Raw genomic sequence first — 18,369 nt, 5'->3', positions numbered from 1 at the left:
AAAAGCAGCGTTTGGGAGAGTCAAATGTGCTCTAAGGCAAGAGCAAATACCCATCAGAAATGCCAGGAAAGAAAGAAGGAAAAGGCCAACTAATGAGTACACAACATGCAGCTGCAGCACAAGTGACGGGGAGAAGGTGGGGAAGTGAGAGGGACGACAAAAAGGCTCATCCTATTTAAGCAAACATATGACAAAACTAAAAACCTGCACTAGTTGGGTGTGGTTATTTCATGATTAAATGCTAAATAATGAGAAGTATTTGGCACAAATGCAGCTGTGTGAAAATACCGAATTTACAATTATACTACAGCAGCTTTCAGTTCCTCAAGGTTAGAAGGTTTATTAAATCAGTGATTTTATACAGGTGGATTTTTCTTTTTTTGTAATTCAGTATTACATAAGACAGAATTGTCTTGTCCTAATACAGAGTTAAAGCCAAAGGTCCCCCTGGACATGCATTGTATGAAAATGAAAACCAGGGACTTTGGGTTATGAAAAGAAGCCATATGACTAAAAAGTGAATCCATTTTCCAAAACGCCCACACAGACAAGAGCTTCTGATGAGAAAAATGATCTCTGCAAAGCTAAATTGCACAGATTATTTCCATGAAAAGTTAGAATCATGCAGATTATATGATATTTACTGTGCTGGGATTAAAAAAAAAAAAAATCCACCAACTTTTTATATTATTACAGTATAAATAATTACTTGGTTGTTCAATGTAAATTATGTAAATATCAATAATTCTTTTATTGAACCATTATCTTCTTTTAGAATTCACAGAGGCAATGATGCTTGCTTAGATTTTCCAGGATTGTTTCTCTCTTGCTGCTGGCAAGTTTTGGGTACCTTTAAAATGAGGTGCAACCACCTGTGTGTGCCAGCAAAGCAGGTGTGGCTTACCTTGGCACTGGAATCCTTGCTTCCCAAATCCCCTGCATAAAGAAGGAAAAAAACTGCCTTAGTATATTTGATTTTAATTTCTACTCAATGATCTCTAAAAACATAAAAATAGCTTCATATTAAATTCCTTCAGGTTTTGCTACGACAGCAACAGATTTTCAAATACACAACACAGACCAGCCCACCCATTTCAAAGCAGAGAACAATAGCTGTCACCAGCTATGTAATTTCAGCTTCTGGCAACAATTTTTTTATTATTATTATTTTACAAGCTATTTTGGATCTACAATTATCATCATCTGTGATTGCTGCATAATATTTCAACTCATTTAATGCCACGTGTATACTTAACAGCCACGTAAAATGGTCCAAGTTCCAGCAAAGGCACATAAAACAAACCAGACTTGGGGTTTCATCCAGATTTTGGGATTACAAGCTGATGTTGTGAGGCTCAGCTCGAGTCCAGCTGTTTGCTCTATGGAAAGCAGGCAGGTGAAAAGTTTTGCTTGTTTCAACATAAATGAGAAGACAATGAGAAGGCCCCTGATTTTCATATTAATTATTCTCCAGCTTCCCTGCCCCATTTCCATAACGAAATACAAATGTGTGTGTAACACTTGTGCAATGAATACAATGACAGTGGTATCCAGAGCTCCAACACATTTTATACCTCTGGCACACTCCACTGCTGTGGATTTATTTGTTTATCTTTAAGCATCTAACATTCTCTTCCCACAAAAATAACTGTTTTGAGTATCCTGCCTATAAACATTTCTCTGCCTTTTTCTTTGCAGCCTGTTTTTCATTTGGAGAGCTGGAGCTGCTCACACTCAAACACAAACAGACAAAAGGCATGAGCTGGAGAAGCTGTGTGCAATTAACAACACGCGGCTTAATTACCAACTTCATTAAATGCTTTCTTAAAAAAATACATACATCAAAAATTTCTCCACTTTTTAATTTATTTATTTATGGAAGAGACAAAACCTTCAGTGCACTGTTCCTTCAGGTGGAAGCTGAAATGACACAGCTTAGAGCATTTCTCTACATTTCTCTGCAGAAGTCCCTAATTCTTGTTATTATAAGCAAACCAGAACTACGAAAACCAGGAGAAAAATCAAATTATTTGTTTACTTGGCAGCACATGTTCCTATATTGTCATTCTGATGCTGTTACCACTCATCTTCACAAAACTCAAAAGCTGGAAGTGTGGAAATGCAAACACATGAAAGCTGATGGCGGGACTCAGAACATGAAATAGACGAGACAATTTTTAATGCTTTGAAATTGACTTATTTGTAAATATTCCTTTTTTATCTACTGCAGAAACACGGCTGTTCCTCAGTGTCTGAGCTGAATCCCTGCAGAGCCGCAGCCCATTCCGCTCCCTGAGCAGTTGCAATGTGATTTTTAAGTAAAAAGTCGTTTAAAAAATATCAGCAGTCCAGAACCAAAGCAAAGATGTGAAAGTTGCTAGACAGGGTAAAGAGGCACTAAACTATTTTGGTATATATTACCTGATGAAACATAATCTAAGGAAAAGAATCTGTTGATGTAGTCCGTGGAAAGGTTGTATTTACTGTTCTTTATACCTTCAAACATTGTTAATTGACACAAGTCATTTTGAAAACACTTCCAATGGTGCACGATGGTTGTTTGAGAGCGGCCCATCTCCAAATCAGAAAATGTACCAAGTTTTCGAGGTGTCAGATGCTCTTCCAAGGAATGCCAAGAGCTTCCCGAGGCTCTGTAAGCACCACAAGACGAGAGCACAGTCGCTCTTTGCCACCTGTCAGCCTCAGGATACCCTTTCAATTCCAAATCCACCCTGTCATTCGTGACAGAGCTCTGCTTTGTTTTATAATTGTGCTGCTCGTGTGCACAAACCCCGCTCGGCAATAACCCTGCAGTGGTTTTTTCACACCTCCCAACTCATTCTGGTTTAGATTAACTTTGAAGCAGTTTCTGTAGGTCTCTCACTTTTACCATATGCAACTCTGCTTTTTTCTCAAAAAAAAACCGAAAAAAACCCCCAAAACAAAACAACCAACCAAAATAACCCCACCCCAAAATACCCCCAAAAACCTAACAAAAAAAAAAAAAAAGAAAAAGAAAAACTCAGAAATTTGACTTGTTTCTTGTGCAGTCTACCATGTCAGCTTTCCTTCCTTACTCTGAATATATTTCAATCACTTCTGCTACAAGCACAGTCTTTGCTTCAGCATGCAAGCAGAGGAAAACTGAGGGAGGAAGGAAAAGGTCCATGTCCAGACACATAAACACACATAAAAAGAGCAAGAAGCGTGCCACGGACACCGAGCCAGCTGCGTGCGGACCCTTTTACAACTTTGGCCAAAATAAATCACAGCTCTGGCTTTCGGCACCCAGAGCTGGAGCAGGTCTGGAGGAGGTGAAGGAGGGGGATCCCGAGCTGTTTGTGCTGCCCTGCAGGTGCAGGAGCCCCGAGGCTCGCACGGCTCCCGCCGAGCCCGGCCCGGGGCCGCCTCTCCCCTCACGGGGCGCGGATCGGCCCGGCCTGCGCGGCGCTGCCGCCCTGCCCTGCCCTGCCCCACCACCGACCCATGGGTGGATTTCCCCCTGCCAGCTTAGTAATGAGGGTGTTGGTAGGGAGTTTTCCTGCTCTCTGGCGCAGGAACCCTTCTCTCACAAAAACCACCCCTCCCTTCCCTCGGCGTGGAGCGGAGCGGCGGTGCCACGGTGCCTGCCCGGCCTCGGCACGGGGAGGGAGCAGGGCAGGCACCGGGCAGGAGTTGAGGCTGGGTGAGCCAAGTTCTGCCACCCAGCAACGCCCCGCTCTGCCACGGGCAACCTCCGTCCCAGCGCGGCTGTGCCCGCCTGAGCCCCCCAGCCCCGCCGAGCACAACCCGGGGACGAGGGGTGAGGAACACGGCTCTGGGCCATGTGGGGAGCGATGGCCCCAGCGCTGGGCTGCGGACCCTGCCGGTCTCTGCGATCCCCCGGCAAGTTTGGGGGCTCCCCCCCGCTCCGAAAGCCCCCGAGCAGCGGCAGCCGCACACAGCCCGCCGGGAGGGGGATGCGACAGCGCCGGGACAGCGAGGTGACCCGGGGGGGTCACCCCAGCGGGGTCACCTGCCCGGCCCCGGAGAGCGCAGCGGCACCGGCACCCGGCCGCCCGGGGAAGGGAAGGCAGGGCAGGGACGGCGGCTCCCCGGAGCCGGGGCTGCCCGAGGCGGGGAATCCCCCGCGGCGGAGCGGGCCCGGGCGGCGGCGGGCGCGGGGGGGACGCGCGCCCCGGGCTCTCACCAGATGAAGTCGGTGCAGTGGCTGCAGAAGGTGGGCTGCTTGAAGAAGCGCGCGATGAATTTGTGCTCCTTCACCTCGTGCACGTTCTTCTGCCTCAGGGCGCCCTTGCGAGCGAATCGCCGCGCCGCCTCCGGGTCGGCGCCGGGCTCGGAGCCCGGGAACACGTCGGCCATAGCGCCTCCTCCCCACCCCCCGCCGCTCCGGGAGTCGCCGCCCCGACGTCCGCCCCGTCCGGCGGCCGCCGAGCCTCTGGCAACGGCGGCGCTGGGCGCTGCCTCCCGCTCCCAGCCTGACGTCGGAGCGGAGGAGGATCCCGAACCCTCTCGCCGGCTGCTCCGCCCGCGGCTGAGCGAGCGAGCGAGCCCCCGGCCGGGGCGGGGCGGGCGCGGGGCCGCCCCCGCCGGGGAGCGCCGGGGGAGAACGGGGGGGCGGCAGCACCTGCTGGTCCTCGTCAGCTCCGGCACCGCGCACCGGGCTCTCACACACACACAGAGGCACACATACACACCGGGGATCGCTCTCACACACACACAGAGGCACACATACACACCGGGGATCGCTCTTACACACACACACACAGACACACACCGGGGTTCGCTCTTACACACACACAGAGAGACACACATACACACCGGGGTTCACTCTTACACACACACACAGAGACACACATACACATACACGGGGTTCACTCTTACACACACACACACAGACACACACCGGGGTTCGCTCTTAAACACACACGCACAGACACAGACACACACCGGGGATCTCTCTGACACACACAGAGACACACACACACACCGGGGTTCGCTCTTACACACACACACAGAGACACACACACACACCGGGGTTCGCTCTTACACACACACACAGAGACACACACACACACCGGGGTTCGCTCTTACACACACACACAGAGACACACACACACACCGGGGTTCGCTCTTACACACACGCACAGACACAGACACACTGGGGCTCTCTCTCTCTCTCTCACACACACGCACACCGGCTCTCCCCTCTCACCAGCTCCCCCCCAAGCGCAGGTTCTCCTCTCTCTCTCTCTGTCTCACATTTACCTGCACAGGCTCCCCTCACTCTCTCCACACGCGCACGCTCGGAGGTTCCCTTCAAACGCGCACAGAATCTCCCCTCGCACTGTCTCCGTCCCCCACACACTCACAGGCAGAGGTTCCCTATTACGCACAGACAGAAGCTCCCCTGGTGCACACACACAGACACAAAGCAGCTCCCCTTTCCCTGTATCTCTCACACACACAGAGGTTCCCCTCGCACCCCTGCACACAGACCGGCTCCTCTCACCCCCCCAGCTCCCTCCATGCCCACACAGCCCATTCTCTCTCCCTCACACCTCCCGGGCAGATCACATACACAGCTTCCCCGCTGTCAGCCATGGAAATCCACACCTTCTCTCCCTGGCAGCCCGCTGTCCCCAGCCCGGCAGCAGCAGTGAGATCCATCCATCCATCCATCCATCCATCCATCCATCCATCCATCCATCCATCCATCCATCATCCATCCATCATCCATCCATCCATCCATCCATCCATCCATCCATCCATCCATCCATCCATCATCCATCCATCATCCATCCTTCCATCCCTGCCTCCCTCCCCTGGGTCAGCACAGCCACCCCCGTGTCCCAGAGCCTGCACCCCGCTGCTCCCGGCCCCCCTCACCACACGCGTTTCCTGCACCCAAATCGCTGTTCCTGCACCACAACAAACAGAGTGCAGCCACACGCTCTGCTCCGAGCACCTTTCCCCTTCCTGGCCCTCTCAAACGCAGCCACAGAGGTGTGAACACTGTCAGGGGCACAGGATGCCCTGCCCCACTGCGCTGTGCCGTGTATCTCTGTGTAGCAATGTAAATATCCCTCAGCATTTCTTATTTCAATACGAATATCCTCAGCAAAAAGTGTAGGAAACATTCACCGAGTCTCTTTCGCTAATTAGGGCATTCAGCACGTACACAACAGACTTTTACCTTGGTTTTATGTCATCAAGTGTTGCATAAAATAATAGACCTGTTCATTTTCATTTACTCACATTACACACAAAATATTCCCAAGTCCCTGGATACAGAAACATCTGCCCATGGCATCCTCTCATATTAATACACTCAGAAAAATCATGACTATGCTAACATAAAACCACAATATATACATAAAGAAGCCAAGTATTAATCATATTGTTTTTAATAAACGTTATTCCCGTGGTTACAAATTTACACATATGGGAAATAAATGCATATTAAAAGTTCTACCCCAGTATATCTATGTGCTCGTCTGTCTGTGTAAGCATGTGTAAGATGTTTTATTTCACAAGAATGAAAGCCAGCTAATTAACTCAAATTAAGTCTTATCTGCTGATGGGAAAAGTGCACAAGGACACTTATCACAGAACAGAAATAACTTGCTACATGCTATCTTAATTTAAAAGCCTCAGTTTCTGGGTGCAGCTTGGCAGAACTGGAATGTCCGTGGCATTTCACCAAATAACCAATGACAGGGATGGCCCAGCTTTTCTCTAAACTTAGAGAATCACACCAGATGCCCTAGAAACTGGTGCCATATGCCCTTGCTTCATGGATTTTGTTTTGTGAGCAACTACTTCCAAATTTGATCTGAAATCCAATGAAATATAAAGATTTTTAATTTGGCCTCCACCTATTCTGCACATGTTTCAAATTTCTTCTTCCTCTTCAGAGGGAATAGATTTTTTTTGCCTTAATCAACTTATGCCAAAGCATGAGGAGCACCAAGAAACATTTTGTACTCTCATTAAGGGCTCTATCAAGAAACATGAAACGTGTTTATTTCCATTCCTTTTGTGCTGTATCACAAAGACAGCCACCAAAACCGGGGAATCTAAAACGAACACAACTTGGATTACATCAGGTTTGGGGAAATCTGCGTATTTTGTTGTTCCTTAAAATCTCACAGACCTGCTGAATCATTTTGGATTCCAGTTTCTTTCCTGCCAGTGACTCTGGACCAGATTCATTCACTGAAACATTGGTGAGTGTGCCAGGCTTGTGTCAGGCCCCAGGGAAGAGCCAAATGGCACCAGTCACGGCACTACAGGATCACATTAGGATTGCTTTACTGTCTCGTCTAACACATCTATTTCATCTCAAACCTAGCAATTATTTGTACATCGTGACTAGACACACTAGGCAAAGGAAATCTCTATTATGTGTGCCCAGACAACCAGGCAAACCCTTATAAAATGTCCTTGCCCTACTGTATTTAACACATAACTCCTTTTACAGCTGCAGTTTGGATAAACAGCACTTACACAGAGCTTTTATTATATTTACCTTCAATGTCAAGCTTTGTCATCATGTCCAGGCCACTCTCACAGTGATACTAAAGGGGCATGGTATGTTCCATTCCCAGACACCTTTGGGATGTGTTGCTGTGACATCAGCTCCTCTTGCTGGGAGGTTTTTAATTGCCTGGACACTCATTTTTCCTACTCTGCACTCGGGTTCTGTGGGTGATACAGGAACTCATCCCTCCTTTGCAAATAACTGGAGGAAAGACGTCTGCCACCTCTTCCTGAATGAGCACATTCCCCCAGCAGCTCATGACTTGCACTTCTGCCCAGGGGAGTGTTTGCAATTTGCTTCTGGTTCAGGCCATCTGGACAAGGAGTCAGCATTTTCCCTGTTTGTGTTCAGGCATATAAATGGTCATTAAATCAGAGCACAGCTTTTCCAATCTCCTGGCCAGCAGCTTCAGAGCTCCTGACTCCAAAGCACCATTTATGGGGTCTTCTCATAGCAAATGTACTCCTGTATGACTGTTTGGACAATATCCTACAGACTGTCCCTGACAGAAGCTCCCATTGGATGATTTATGAGGTTTTTTCTTCTAAAGAATTTGATTATTGCTGTAACAAGCACAACTTCTGAAGTTCCTTCTATATTTTTATCGATACCACCCTAGGTCTCGGAGTGCACCTGGGTTCATTTTGAAAGATGTTTCTCCTGAAATGTCTTTGCTTGTACTCATCCTCTGGAACAGCAATCCACCGTCTGCATCACTTTTTAATCAAAAAGCAATAAAAAAGGAAGCATGCATTCAGGCTCTGTTCTGCCCCAGATCCATTCAAAGAGAGCCAGGGAGAACACCTCCATCAACTGTTTTGGCAACTGTGACCATTTTATTATTTCCTGCTCCTGAGAAATACTCAACAAACAGGAATCACTTCCTGCTGGAGGCCTATAAGGAAGTTCACAAGCCAATTCCTCCTCACATTTCAAAGCAAATCACAACTGCTTCCCTCTCCAGAGAGTCAGAAGGACAGGTGTCCATTTTCCAAAGCCCTTTTAGGAAGGATGATCTGATCATTGCGACACTGCTGCCTAAAAATTATTTGCTTCGCTCAATTTCATCTTCCAAAGGAATTTCTACAGAGCCAGCACGTGAGACATCTCCACCAGCAACTATTGTGAGATAATTACTTGCCATAATTAGGTCAAAAGCAGTTACCAGTTTCCATTAATTCACAGACTTTATACTATAAATCGAGGAGCCAGGTTTTCCTAACTTCTTTTTTCCATGCAATATCAACTTTGTTTCTCTCTTTGTCTGAGAGTCTGAAAGACTCTCTTTGTCTTTCCCTCTTTGTCCATCAAGTTTAATGCTGAAGCTCCCATTCTTAAGTTTGTCATGTTTTGATCAGTCCTGTGTTTTTCCAGATTCTACTACAAATTCATTCACAACAAAAAAAAAAAACCAACCCTGTTTATTGTTTTTACCCCTGCTTTGGCAACAATATACCTTAAATGTTTCCAAAAAATAGAAAAAGGTAGGCTGTGGTAACATAAATAGACACATTTCTGTAAGAACCTGTCTGTCTTCTGGAAATAATTTTCTCTTAGCATCGGTTTCTGCATCTTTTTTCTGCATCTTTTCCGTGTTTAGAGTTTTCACAGCTTTATCCCTGTCTCTGCAGTCACACTGGTCCTCTTCTCTGCCCCTTTCCCCTCAAAGTTCCTCAGAGTGCAGGTTGGGAAGCCCTGGGTCATGAGACAGGTTTTATTATTAAATTATTCCATGTGACAGACAGCTTGTTTACTCAGGCCAGTACTGCATTAAAACAAAGTCAAAAAGAACACTAAGTACAGGGGAAAAGAGTCCTATGAGAGATGAAATGTCACAAACAGAGTATTTCTGAGATAATTCTGGGGAGAAGAAAAATGGTATCTTACAATAATTAATAATTTCCCAGGGATGAAATTGCAGTCCATCAATATGTCCTAATCAGGAAAATCCTTCTTCCCATTGTGACAGATAAATGATGCCATTATTTCAACTTGAGTTTCCTTGAAAGCCTTGCAAAACCCATTTCTCATGCAGATAGCTTGTGCATTATCCTCACAGCAGCTCTCCATAGAATTGGAAATAAATGGCTGATCATAGACAGAACATTGGGTGTAAAATAGATTTTTTTATATCAGAGTTATCAGAATACTGAGTGACAACCCATTGCTTTCTTTTCTCATGTCTCAGGAGTATGAGGAGCCTGGTAAAATCTCTCCTAGTTATAGAGCTGAATCAGAGCTTGATGCTGTTACACACTGAAGAGTGATGGGGGTCCTTTGGGATGTTTCCTGCATTTTATTGCTTTCCATATTGTACAAACAAAAAATTCTGCCTCAGCTGGAGTATTTGCTGTCGTTGTTGTTTTGCTGATTTTTTCCTTCCCACCAGCAATCACTCTGGAACAATTTTGAATATCTCTTCCAAAAAGGAATTCACACTCTTTTGAGTGCATCAGAACAATTCTCTTGTGTAGGCAAACTTTCAGTCTTCAACTGTACGCTCAAAAAAGGCAGAAAGACTGAGACTTTGAAATACAAACAAAGCGCTCAAACCATGTGGAAAAAACAAACTGCTCTTGTACCAGCTAAACAAGGGAGCCTCTGTGATTTATTTAGAGAAACATGGGGCACAGGTTTGTAAGGAACAAAGTAGGTGGGTTTGGCCAGGGCCAGCTGACCCCTGGAATTGCTTGCCCAGAAGAACCAAACACGGGAGCAGCGCTGGTGCAGGGTGTGACCATGGGCTCGGGGCGGTGGGATGGCCTGGGACAGGCAGAAATGGGATGTCACAGGCCAAATACAGCCCACAGCTGGCTCAGAAAGTTCCCTGAATGGAAAATGGTCAGAAAGTGAGAGAATCTCTGGAGGAAGTATCGTGCTTGTTTTTCTCACTTCTCTTTGGGTGAGCACCTGCCAGAGACAAAGCGCTGGGTGGGTTCGGTGGGCCCTGCCTGAGCCACCACCCCCATCACCATCTCTGGGGCCTTCCTTTTTTTCCCATAATTAAAAAAAAAATTTTAAAAAATTACACTCACTCAGCCAGCTGACAAAAATTACCCTCATAAACCTATTTCCCCCTCAGGTTTTGCATTTAGAGTGCAAGCTGTACCTGGAGGGTTTAAGTTTGCAGGTCAAGGCCCTCTGTAGAGGTGAGGCCCTGACAAGCAGAATATATCTGTCCTGAAACCTTCTCCTGACACTTTTGGAGCCTCCAAAGGGCTTTTCTGATGTTAAACTGCTATGAAGAGTAAATGACTTTGTGCTGCTGCCCTGCTGGGAATCATCAGCTCTGGAGTATCAGTCTGTGAAGCAGCAGAGAGCTTGGGGCAGAGCAGGACGACAACACAGGATCAGGGAATCACTGAGGCTGGAAAAAACCTCCAAGACCACCAAGATGCTCACCTTGCCCCCAGACCACTGCACTGAGTGGCCATGAATGTCCAGACATTCCCTGGACACCTTGGATGGGGACTCCAAACCTCCCTTTGCAGCCCCCTCCAATTCCTAACCAGCCTTTCCATGAAGAATTTTTTCCTGATGTCCAACCTGAGCTTCCCCAGCTTGAGGCTCTGCTTTGTCTTCACTGGCACTGAAGCCAAAGTGAAATTTCCCATCATTTCAACGTGAGCAGAAAGGTGTGGGCTATTTTATTTACAATACTCCCACAAGTCTTCAATTGAAAGGGATGATTATTTTGCAAGAGTAGAATTTTGCCTTGTGAAGATGAATTGTAAATTGTTATTATGCATATCATACTTCAACTTATTATTTCTGATAGCTTAATAGCATTCATCAGAGACAAAAGGAATAGTAACTTTCATGTTGCATTTTGTTTATTCCAGAGAATAAACGTAAGAGAAAAACAAAATTGTATCAGCTGGAATATCCAGGATATTCACTTCTTTTCCTGTGCCACCATTCTATTATGACATGTTGACGCAGAAAAAGCAGAATGCCATTTCCAATGGTAAGATTTCCAATTATACCACGTCCGTCTGTGCTCTGCACAAGTGTTTACACTCCTGGAAACACTAATAATTGAAATGACAAGAGTTTGGCTGGACAAACACAGCTTTAAAACATTTGTTTAATTTAGAAGGACTGAAAAGTGACAACATTGACGCACAAAACAAGCTAACATTAATTTCAAAAAAACATTTCCAAAGCCCAGAGTGGTGAAAAATGAAGTGTGGAAAACCTCTGTGCCACAGAGAAGGGAGGAGAGGAAGGATTCTGTTTGTCAGCACTGAACATTCATTCCACTCCTCACTAGAATTTACATTTAAGAAAAAGCAAAAAAAAAAAAAAAAAGCAGAAACAGTCCTTTAATGACAGTGGAGACTATTTTTGGTCTTTTAATACAGTACTATGGATTAAAGACTGGAAAGATTAGCAGCCTAATACATATCATAACAAGGGAACATCTTCACAGTCATTTCAATGTTCATGCTGCCATTCAGGTTCACAAGCTATTGTGACCTCAACAGCTCAAATTTTCTACCTGGATGTAAATATAATTATTGATTATTTACAGATTATTTACAGATTTCAACATGAATTGCATTTTAAAGAGTTTTCTTACAGAAAATGTAGTTTTAAAAATCAGACATCTCACCCACAAGGCTGTTAAGAAAAAGGAAAGACAACCCAGGGCATTCCATATGAAAGTGCCTGTGGCTTTTATTCCAGATGTGTTGTGCCAAGAGCTGGGCAGCTTGGTTTAAAAAGGTTTTGGACAGTGCTTGAGCCAACTTGTACAGAGGAATAATATTTAACTTGATTATAGCCTGATAACCATGGAAAAAAAATGTCCTTATCATTAATGACCACACCATTAGATGACATGAGGGAAAAAATTGATGTTTTTCTTAGAAATAATTTTAAAAAGAAACAAAATACACAGCGAACTACTTGTGCTTTATGTGCATTTTCAACTTCTGTAATAAATATTCTTCACTTTGTAAAGTGCTCATGATCTGTTCTTTCCAAAACATCTGGACAATTTCTCCTTTCAAAACTTGAATTTATGAGAATGTCACTGATATCAGTCCTGGAAATGCGGGAACAATTGCAATTTTATTTCATTCTTGTTGCCAAAATGCTGGCAGCATCATTCTGTCTTCCTGGGCAACGAAAAAAATCTCCATGTGCAATGAATAAAGGAAGAATGACCTCTGATATTTATTTTTGTTATTTTTACAGAAGATTACAAAATAAATGCAAAACTCCAAGAAGAGCCTGGCTTGCTGATGGTGCAGATTACACCACCAGAATCCGAATTTTTAGAGCTACACACACGTGGAGATTGTCAAAGCAGCTGAGTCAAAGATTTCCAGATTGTCAAAGCCTTCTGGAAACCACAAGACAGAGCTGCATCTTCTGAAGAAACCAACACACCAAAAATGCACTTTATTAAAGTGAGCACTTTTAAAAGCATGGCCTTCATTTCGTTGTCCAAATAAGATTTGAGCCCTTCAGAAAACCTGATTCCAGTTATTGATATCTGCCCCTCCAAAACCTGCTTCCTCTTAGGAAAGCTTCCCCCTGGATTTATTGCTGCAGATTAGAGGCTGGCACAAAGTGAAATTAGTTTATTGAGATCTTCCTAATGGTTCCCAGCACAAAAGAAGCATCCCTGTGGTACAGCACGGATCTGAAACAGGATCCAGACACAGAATGATGCCACGAGCATCGGGCACAGCCTCGCCCCACAGGTGGAGGAGAAGCTTCAACAGCAGCACGATGCTTCTAGAAAAATTCATAGCTCACCACAAACTCACAGCATTAGCTCTAAATTCATCCACTTGTGTTTAAATGTTCCAGAGCACTCTTAAATATCAGCTCAAAAGAGTCACTGGTCTTCCCCCTGGATCCAACATTTTGTGGAGTTCTCAGTTCTCAGACTGTGTTTTTAGATTTTTCAGGCTTGTCAGTCAACAGTGAAATGAGGACTCTCCCCCTTTGGAGTAACTTGCTAAGAATACAGGCATATGTATGTTTAAAAATAAGGAACTAGATAAAAATGTATAAAATATATAACATATTTTATATATTATATAATACATACGTGTTATACATTATAATATATATTATATATTATAAAAATATATAAGAAAAACACTCAGCCAACTGTTCGTGTAGATTAATAAAGACCTGGGGGGAAAAAACAGTAATCCTGTAATTTTGTTAATTGTATATAAACTGATTCAAATACATATTAAAACACTGATAAAACCCCATTATAAAAAAGCCTAAAATGGAACCAATGACAAGACTTGGACCAGCGTGGGAAGGGTTTGGGTTGGAGCATAAGGGAGATCAGTATCCACTTTTTGATTAGAGTGCACAGGAACTGAGTCACAGAGAAGGTAGATTTAATCATCCAGAACACTCTGGACTCGTGCCCAGGGAGAATTTCCCAGCTGATACCCGCGGTTCATACAGATCCCGGGATCTCTCTGTCCATGGATTGGGATTCTCTGGCAGGGCATCGATCCCAGACACTCCCTGCTCGGTTTTAACGTGGATGAATATCCCACACAGCTTCTCCGTGGCTGATCCTCTTATCTGCAACTTGGGAAAGGCACAGACCAGGCAGGAAATAAATCTGGTGCTGCCTGGGCTCTGGGATAGCGCCGTGGCAGCGTGCCAGGGAGGGCTGGACACAAATCCTCCCTCGGGGTCACACCAGGGTGAGCCTGGCCAGGATCCTCTGCAGGAGCACAGGGTGGGAAAATGATAATGAACATTTGATGTACTCGGTGTAAAGTGCTTTCCTGCAGCACAGAGTGCTCCTTGGAGAACCTGCAGCAGATCCTGACCACGCCTGACCTCTCTCCAGCTTGTAAACAAGATGAGAACCACAGGCAGTACACATCTATATACATATAAAATAATAATAATAATAATAATAATAATAATAATAAAATAGGTCAGATGCTGCTGTCACGGAAATCTGTGGCGTTTGGTGTAATAGGAAGTGGAAGAATAATGATGAAGAGAATCTTGAAAGCTTCATTGCAAGCTTGCTGGGAGAAGAGAAGCAGTTTGGCTTGAGTGTGGAGAGCACCCTGGCTCTGAGGCTCTTCTCTCTGATGGTTTCTCCCTGGAATGCACTGAGGGGAAGGCAAAAAGGTGTGACCAGCCAAAAAAAGGAGAGAAAGTCTGTGCCTCCATGCTGTGCTTTTACACTTGCATCTCAAAAGTTATCCCTTGCAGATCTGCTCCCTGAAGATTCAGACTCTCAGAGAATAGTTTGCCCCCGAGGCTTCATAATTAGACATTCCCAAGGAAGAAATTTAACACAGGATTTTTTTAGACAGCATTTAGATAAATTTATCAGAGGAACAGACTGTTTCACAATATTTGGGTCACAGCAGAACTGTGAGAGAGATTCTCCGGGTTTTCTGTGCAGGAAATGAGAAGGCGGAGTGGAGGAAGGAGCTGTAAAATGCTCTCTGGTTTTGTACACTGTGAGTTTAATGTATATGAAAACTGGAACACCTTCATGCCTCTGCAGGAGAACACAGGCCTGCTGTCACCTGGAACACTTGTTAGTGCCAGCCCTCTGACATCTCAGATTCATACAGGAATGGGGATTTTAATAATCACAGTGGGTGCTTAAAGTGATTTAAGATCCAGGACCAGAATCATAATTATTTTGCTAACTTCAGAAAAAGATTCAGAAACATTGGGGGTAACTAGAAATGTAATTTACCTCGAAAGTGAAAATATTTATTTTAAGAACTATACACTCACTCTTTACTTTTTCTGTGAGCAAGACACTGTCAGGTCAGTATCTGTTACTGCATGTTTACCTCCAACATCAGAGAATCATTGAATGGTTTGGGTTGGAAGGGACCTTACAGATCATCCTGTTCCAACCCCCTGCCATGGGCAGGGACACCTTCCAGGCAATATAAAAATAGAATTACATTTATTTATATATATATATAAAATATTTCACTGGAAAATGATCCACTGCAAATGGATCCTGGCTTCTGGCTGGCTGAACATGACAACCTCGTCACCAACAGGTGGGACAAAAGAAACAGTGGGAAAAAAAGCTGGAATCTGAGTATCTGATCCTTATGGGAGAAGGATGAGATTGCTGGTCCCACTGCAGCCCCAAATGCAGCTTTCCTGCCAAACAGAAACCTGCAGCTCACAGGGCTGGCTTCACTCAGGCCTCTCTTTAAATTCTTCCTCAGTGTCCCCAGTCAGCACATTCCTGTTGATTTGAGAATCTGCTGCATCTTGAGCTGGGTGAACGTGGATGAAGAAAGCCATAAAATCTTGAGAAGAGAGGGCAGTGCAGACCCAGCCCTCACTGTGAGGCAGGACACTCTGTGGCAGGAGCAGAGTGACACATCCTACAGTACCAGGAAAATGAAAGCACCAAGCAGAGAAGTAGAACAACAGGTTAGAGGGAGGACAGAAGGTTTGGCTCATTAGCTGGGAACTGTTACCTCACTGACCTTCAGTCAGGAAGTCTTGAAAACTTCCTGCATAATAACTACAGGAGACACCAATTCCAGTCTGAAAACCTTTGCTTATCTTATTATTCTGTGTTCTGATTATTATAATGTCTTTTCCTACTGTCCTGACAGCTCCAGTTGATCATGGTGTCAATGAACAATGCTGCTGCACAGATTGCTTTCATCATCAGGTTTCTTTAATTTTTCTCTATTTTTTCCTCCTTCTTTTTCATTTTTACCTTCACTTTCAAGGCTTTTTCTGGCTTTTCCTCTTCCTCTCTCCTGTTCCTTGCACAAACCCCTCTGATCAACCAGCAATGCCAGTCTCCACCATTTAATTGCTGCCTTTTCAAACATTCACTCTTGATCTGTGCTTTGCTGCACTTCACATTTTAGCTGGGCAGCACCACTTCTGCAAAGGCAGTTTTTTCACATCCTCCTGCATGTTCTCTGTTCAGGCTGTGTTAGCACAGCCCCAGGTAATAATGAGACTGCTGGGACACTGATCTGGCTCACATCATGCTGGCTGATATCCCCTCTGAACGTTCCTGCACTGCTTTCTCTGCTTGCAGCTGTCATTTCTTTCCTTAGGTTATGACATTATCTGGGGTAGAGACCACCACTCTGCTCTGTGTTTTTGTGGTCTCTGATGAAACAAAATTCTGCTTCATTCTTTGGTTTGCAGGAGCTGTGATATTAAATAGCTCACATGTGAAAGGAGTGGGTTGGATTTGATGGAAAACCAGCTGATGTATATAATTGCACACAATCACAATCACAGCAAGAACTGGGTCAGTTTTGCTCATGCTGTGCCGAGGTGAATCCATACCAGAGTAGTCACATTTTCATAGAATCATAGAATCAAAGAATCACAGAATGGTTTTGGCTGGAAGGGACCTTAAAACCCATCCAGTGCCACCCCTGCCGTGGACAGGGACCTTCCCCTGTCCCAGGCTGCTCCCAGCCCTGTCCAACCCCACCTTGGGCACTGCCAGGGATCCAGGGGCAGCCACAGTTTCTGTGCCAGGGCCTGCCCACCCTCCCAGGGAGGGATTTCTCCCCAATATTCCATCCAAACCTATTCTCTGACAGTTTGAAGCCATTCCCTGTGTCCTGTCCCTCCATCCCTTGTCCCCAGTCCCTCTCCAGCTCTCCTGGAGCTCCTTCGGGCTCTGCAAGGGGCTCTGAGCTCTCCCTGGAGCTTTCTCCTCTCCAGGTGAACACCCCCAGCTCTCCCAGCCTGGCTCCAGAGCAGAGGGGCTCCAGTCTCATGATTAACTCAGAGTCCTTCTCCAGCTTCTGGAACATTCACAGTTATTTGGAACATACTTTCAGATGTTTCTTATTGCAGACAATTAAGTTTTCAAGAAGAACCACAACCTTGGCAGCTATTATGGACTTACATACATAAATATTCATTCCCCTGTCCCTTTCACATGCAGTTCTAAGTCTCAGTTTTAAGATCGGTAAAATTTCACACACAAAATCCACGTAAAATGAATGTGAAGGTGATTTAATTCTTGCTTTTTTCTCCTTTTTTTTTTTTTTTTTTGAGTACAGAAAACTTTCCCAGAAATTTTTAGGGAAAACTTTCCCGTCCAAGGCAGAGCGCGCTGCGCCCCCTGCTGCCCGCGGTGGGAACTGCCCCAAATCGTTCCCATCCAATCCCGGAATTTCAAACACACAAAAGGATAAAAATCCACCTTTGGCAGGATTTAAGCCAGAGGCAATAAAGTTCATTAAAGCAGCGTGCCTTGAAAGGAAAATCTACTCGTGAAAGAGAGGAGGAAAAAGCAGGCTGCGACAAATGGAAAAGTAATCAGATGTAAATACAGAAAATGAAGTCAATCTTTTTCTGTTGGTTTAGCAGTGGTACTTTGCCCTTCAGCACTGTGCATTTGGTAAATACTCTGAGCAGAACATTCACAGCGTTTTCTTTCTGAGAAGAATAGCATGTTCCCAATTGTTTAATGTTGTGGCTAAAATTCATGTTTCAAATACAAACAGAGAAATTTTATAAAACAAAACAAACAATTGGAGATCCCAGCAGTAAGAGCTTGACATAACCCAACTTCTCTCAGAGCTTCAAATGTCCCTCACTCCCCCTCACAGGCTGTGAGTCAGCAGGGGAGGAGGATACTTAGATTAGAAACACCAAACTGTGGAACAATCATTACACAAATGTTATTTTGGTTGCTCTTCAGATGCTCCTGCAGTTGAAATCAGCTAAATTAGGAGAACTGCAGTGATCAGAACCTCAGCTGATACCTGTCGAGTTCTGACTTGATGCCCCAAACTTGCAGCGCCACAACAAGGCTTTATGCCACCCAAAAATATGATTTATGACCC

General features: G+C 44.9%; 1 protein-coding gene across 2 annotated transcripts in view; it reads right to left on the bottom strand.

The window, feature by feature from the left end:
- Positions 1-4,475, bottom strand: part of PRKCA (protein kinase C alpha) — a 138,150-nt gene extending 133,675 nt beyond the window's left edge. Inside the window, exons 1-2 of one of the 2 annotated variants that reach the window (XM_058852261.1) lie at positions 4,190-4,475; positions 905-936 (exon numbers count right to left, since the gene is read on the bottom strand). In XM_058852261.1, coding sequence (XP_058708244.1) covers positions 905-936; positions 4,190-4,362 — 205 coding nt within the window. In that variant the 5' untranslated portion in view covers positions 4,363-4,475. The remainder of the gene's footprint in view (positions 1-904; positions 937-4,189) is intronic. The other variant, XM_058852262.1, reaches the window with a different exon arrangement.
- Between the last annotated feature and the right edge of the window lie 13,894 nt (positions 4,476-18,369).

Source organism: Poecile atricapillus, chromosome 17 (assembly GCF_030490865.1).
Source record: "Poecile atricapillus isolate bPoeAtr1 chromosome 17, bPoeAtr1.hap1, whole genome shotgun sequence".
Lineage (NCBI taxonomy): Eukaryota > Metazoa > Chordata > Aves > Passeriformes > Paridae > Poecile > Poecile atricapillus.
Note: the sequence above shows the minus strand (reverse complement) of the source record. Positions and strands in the feature narration are given on the sequence as shown.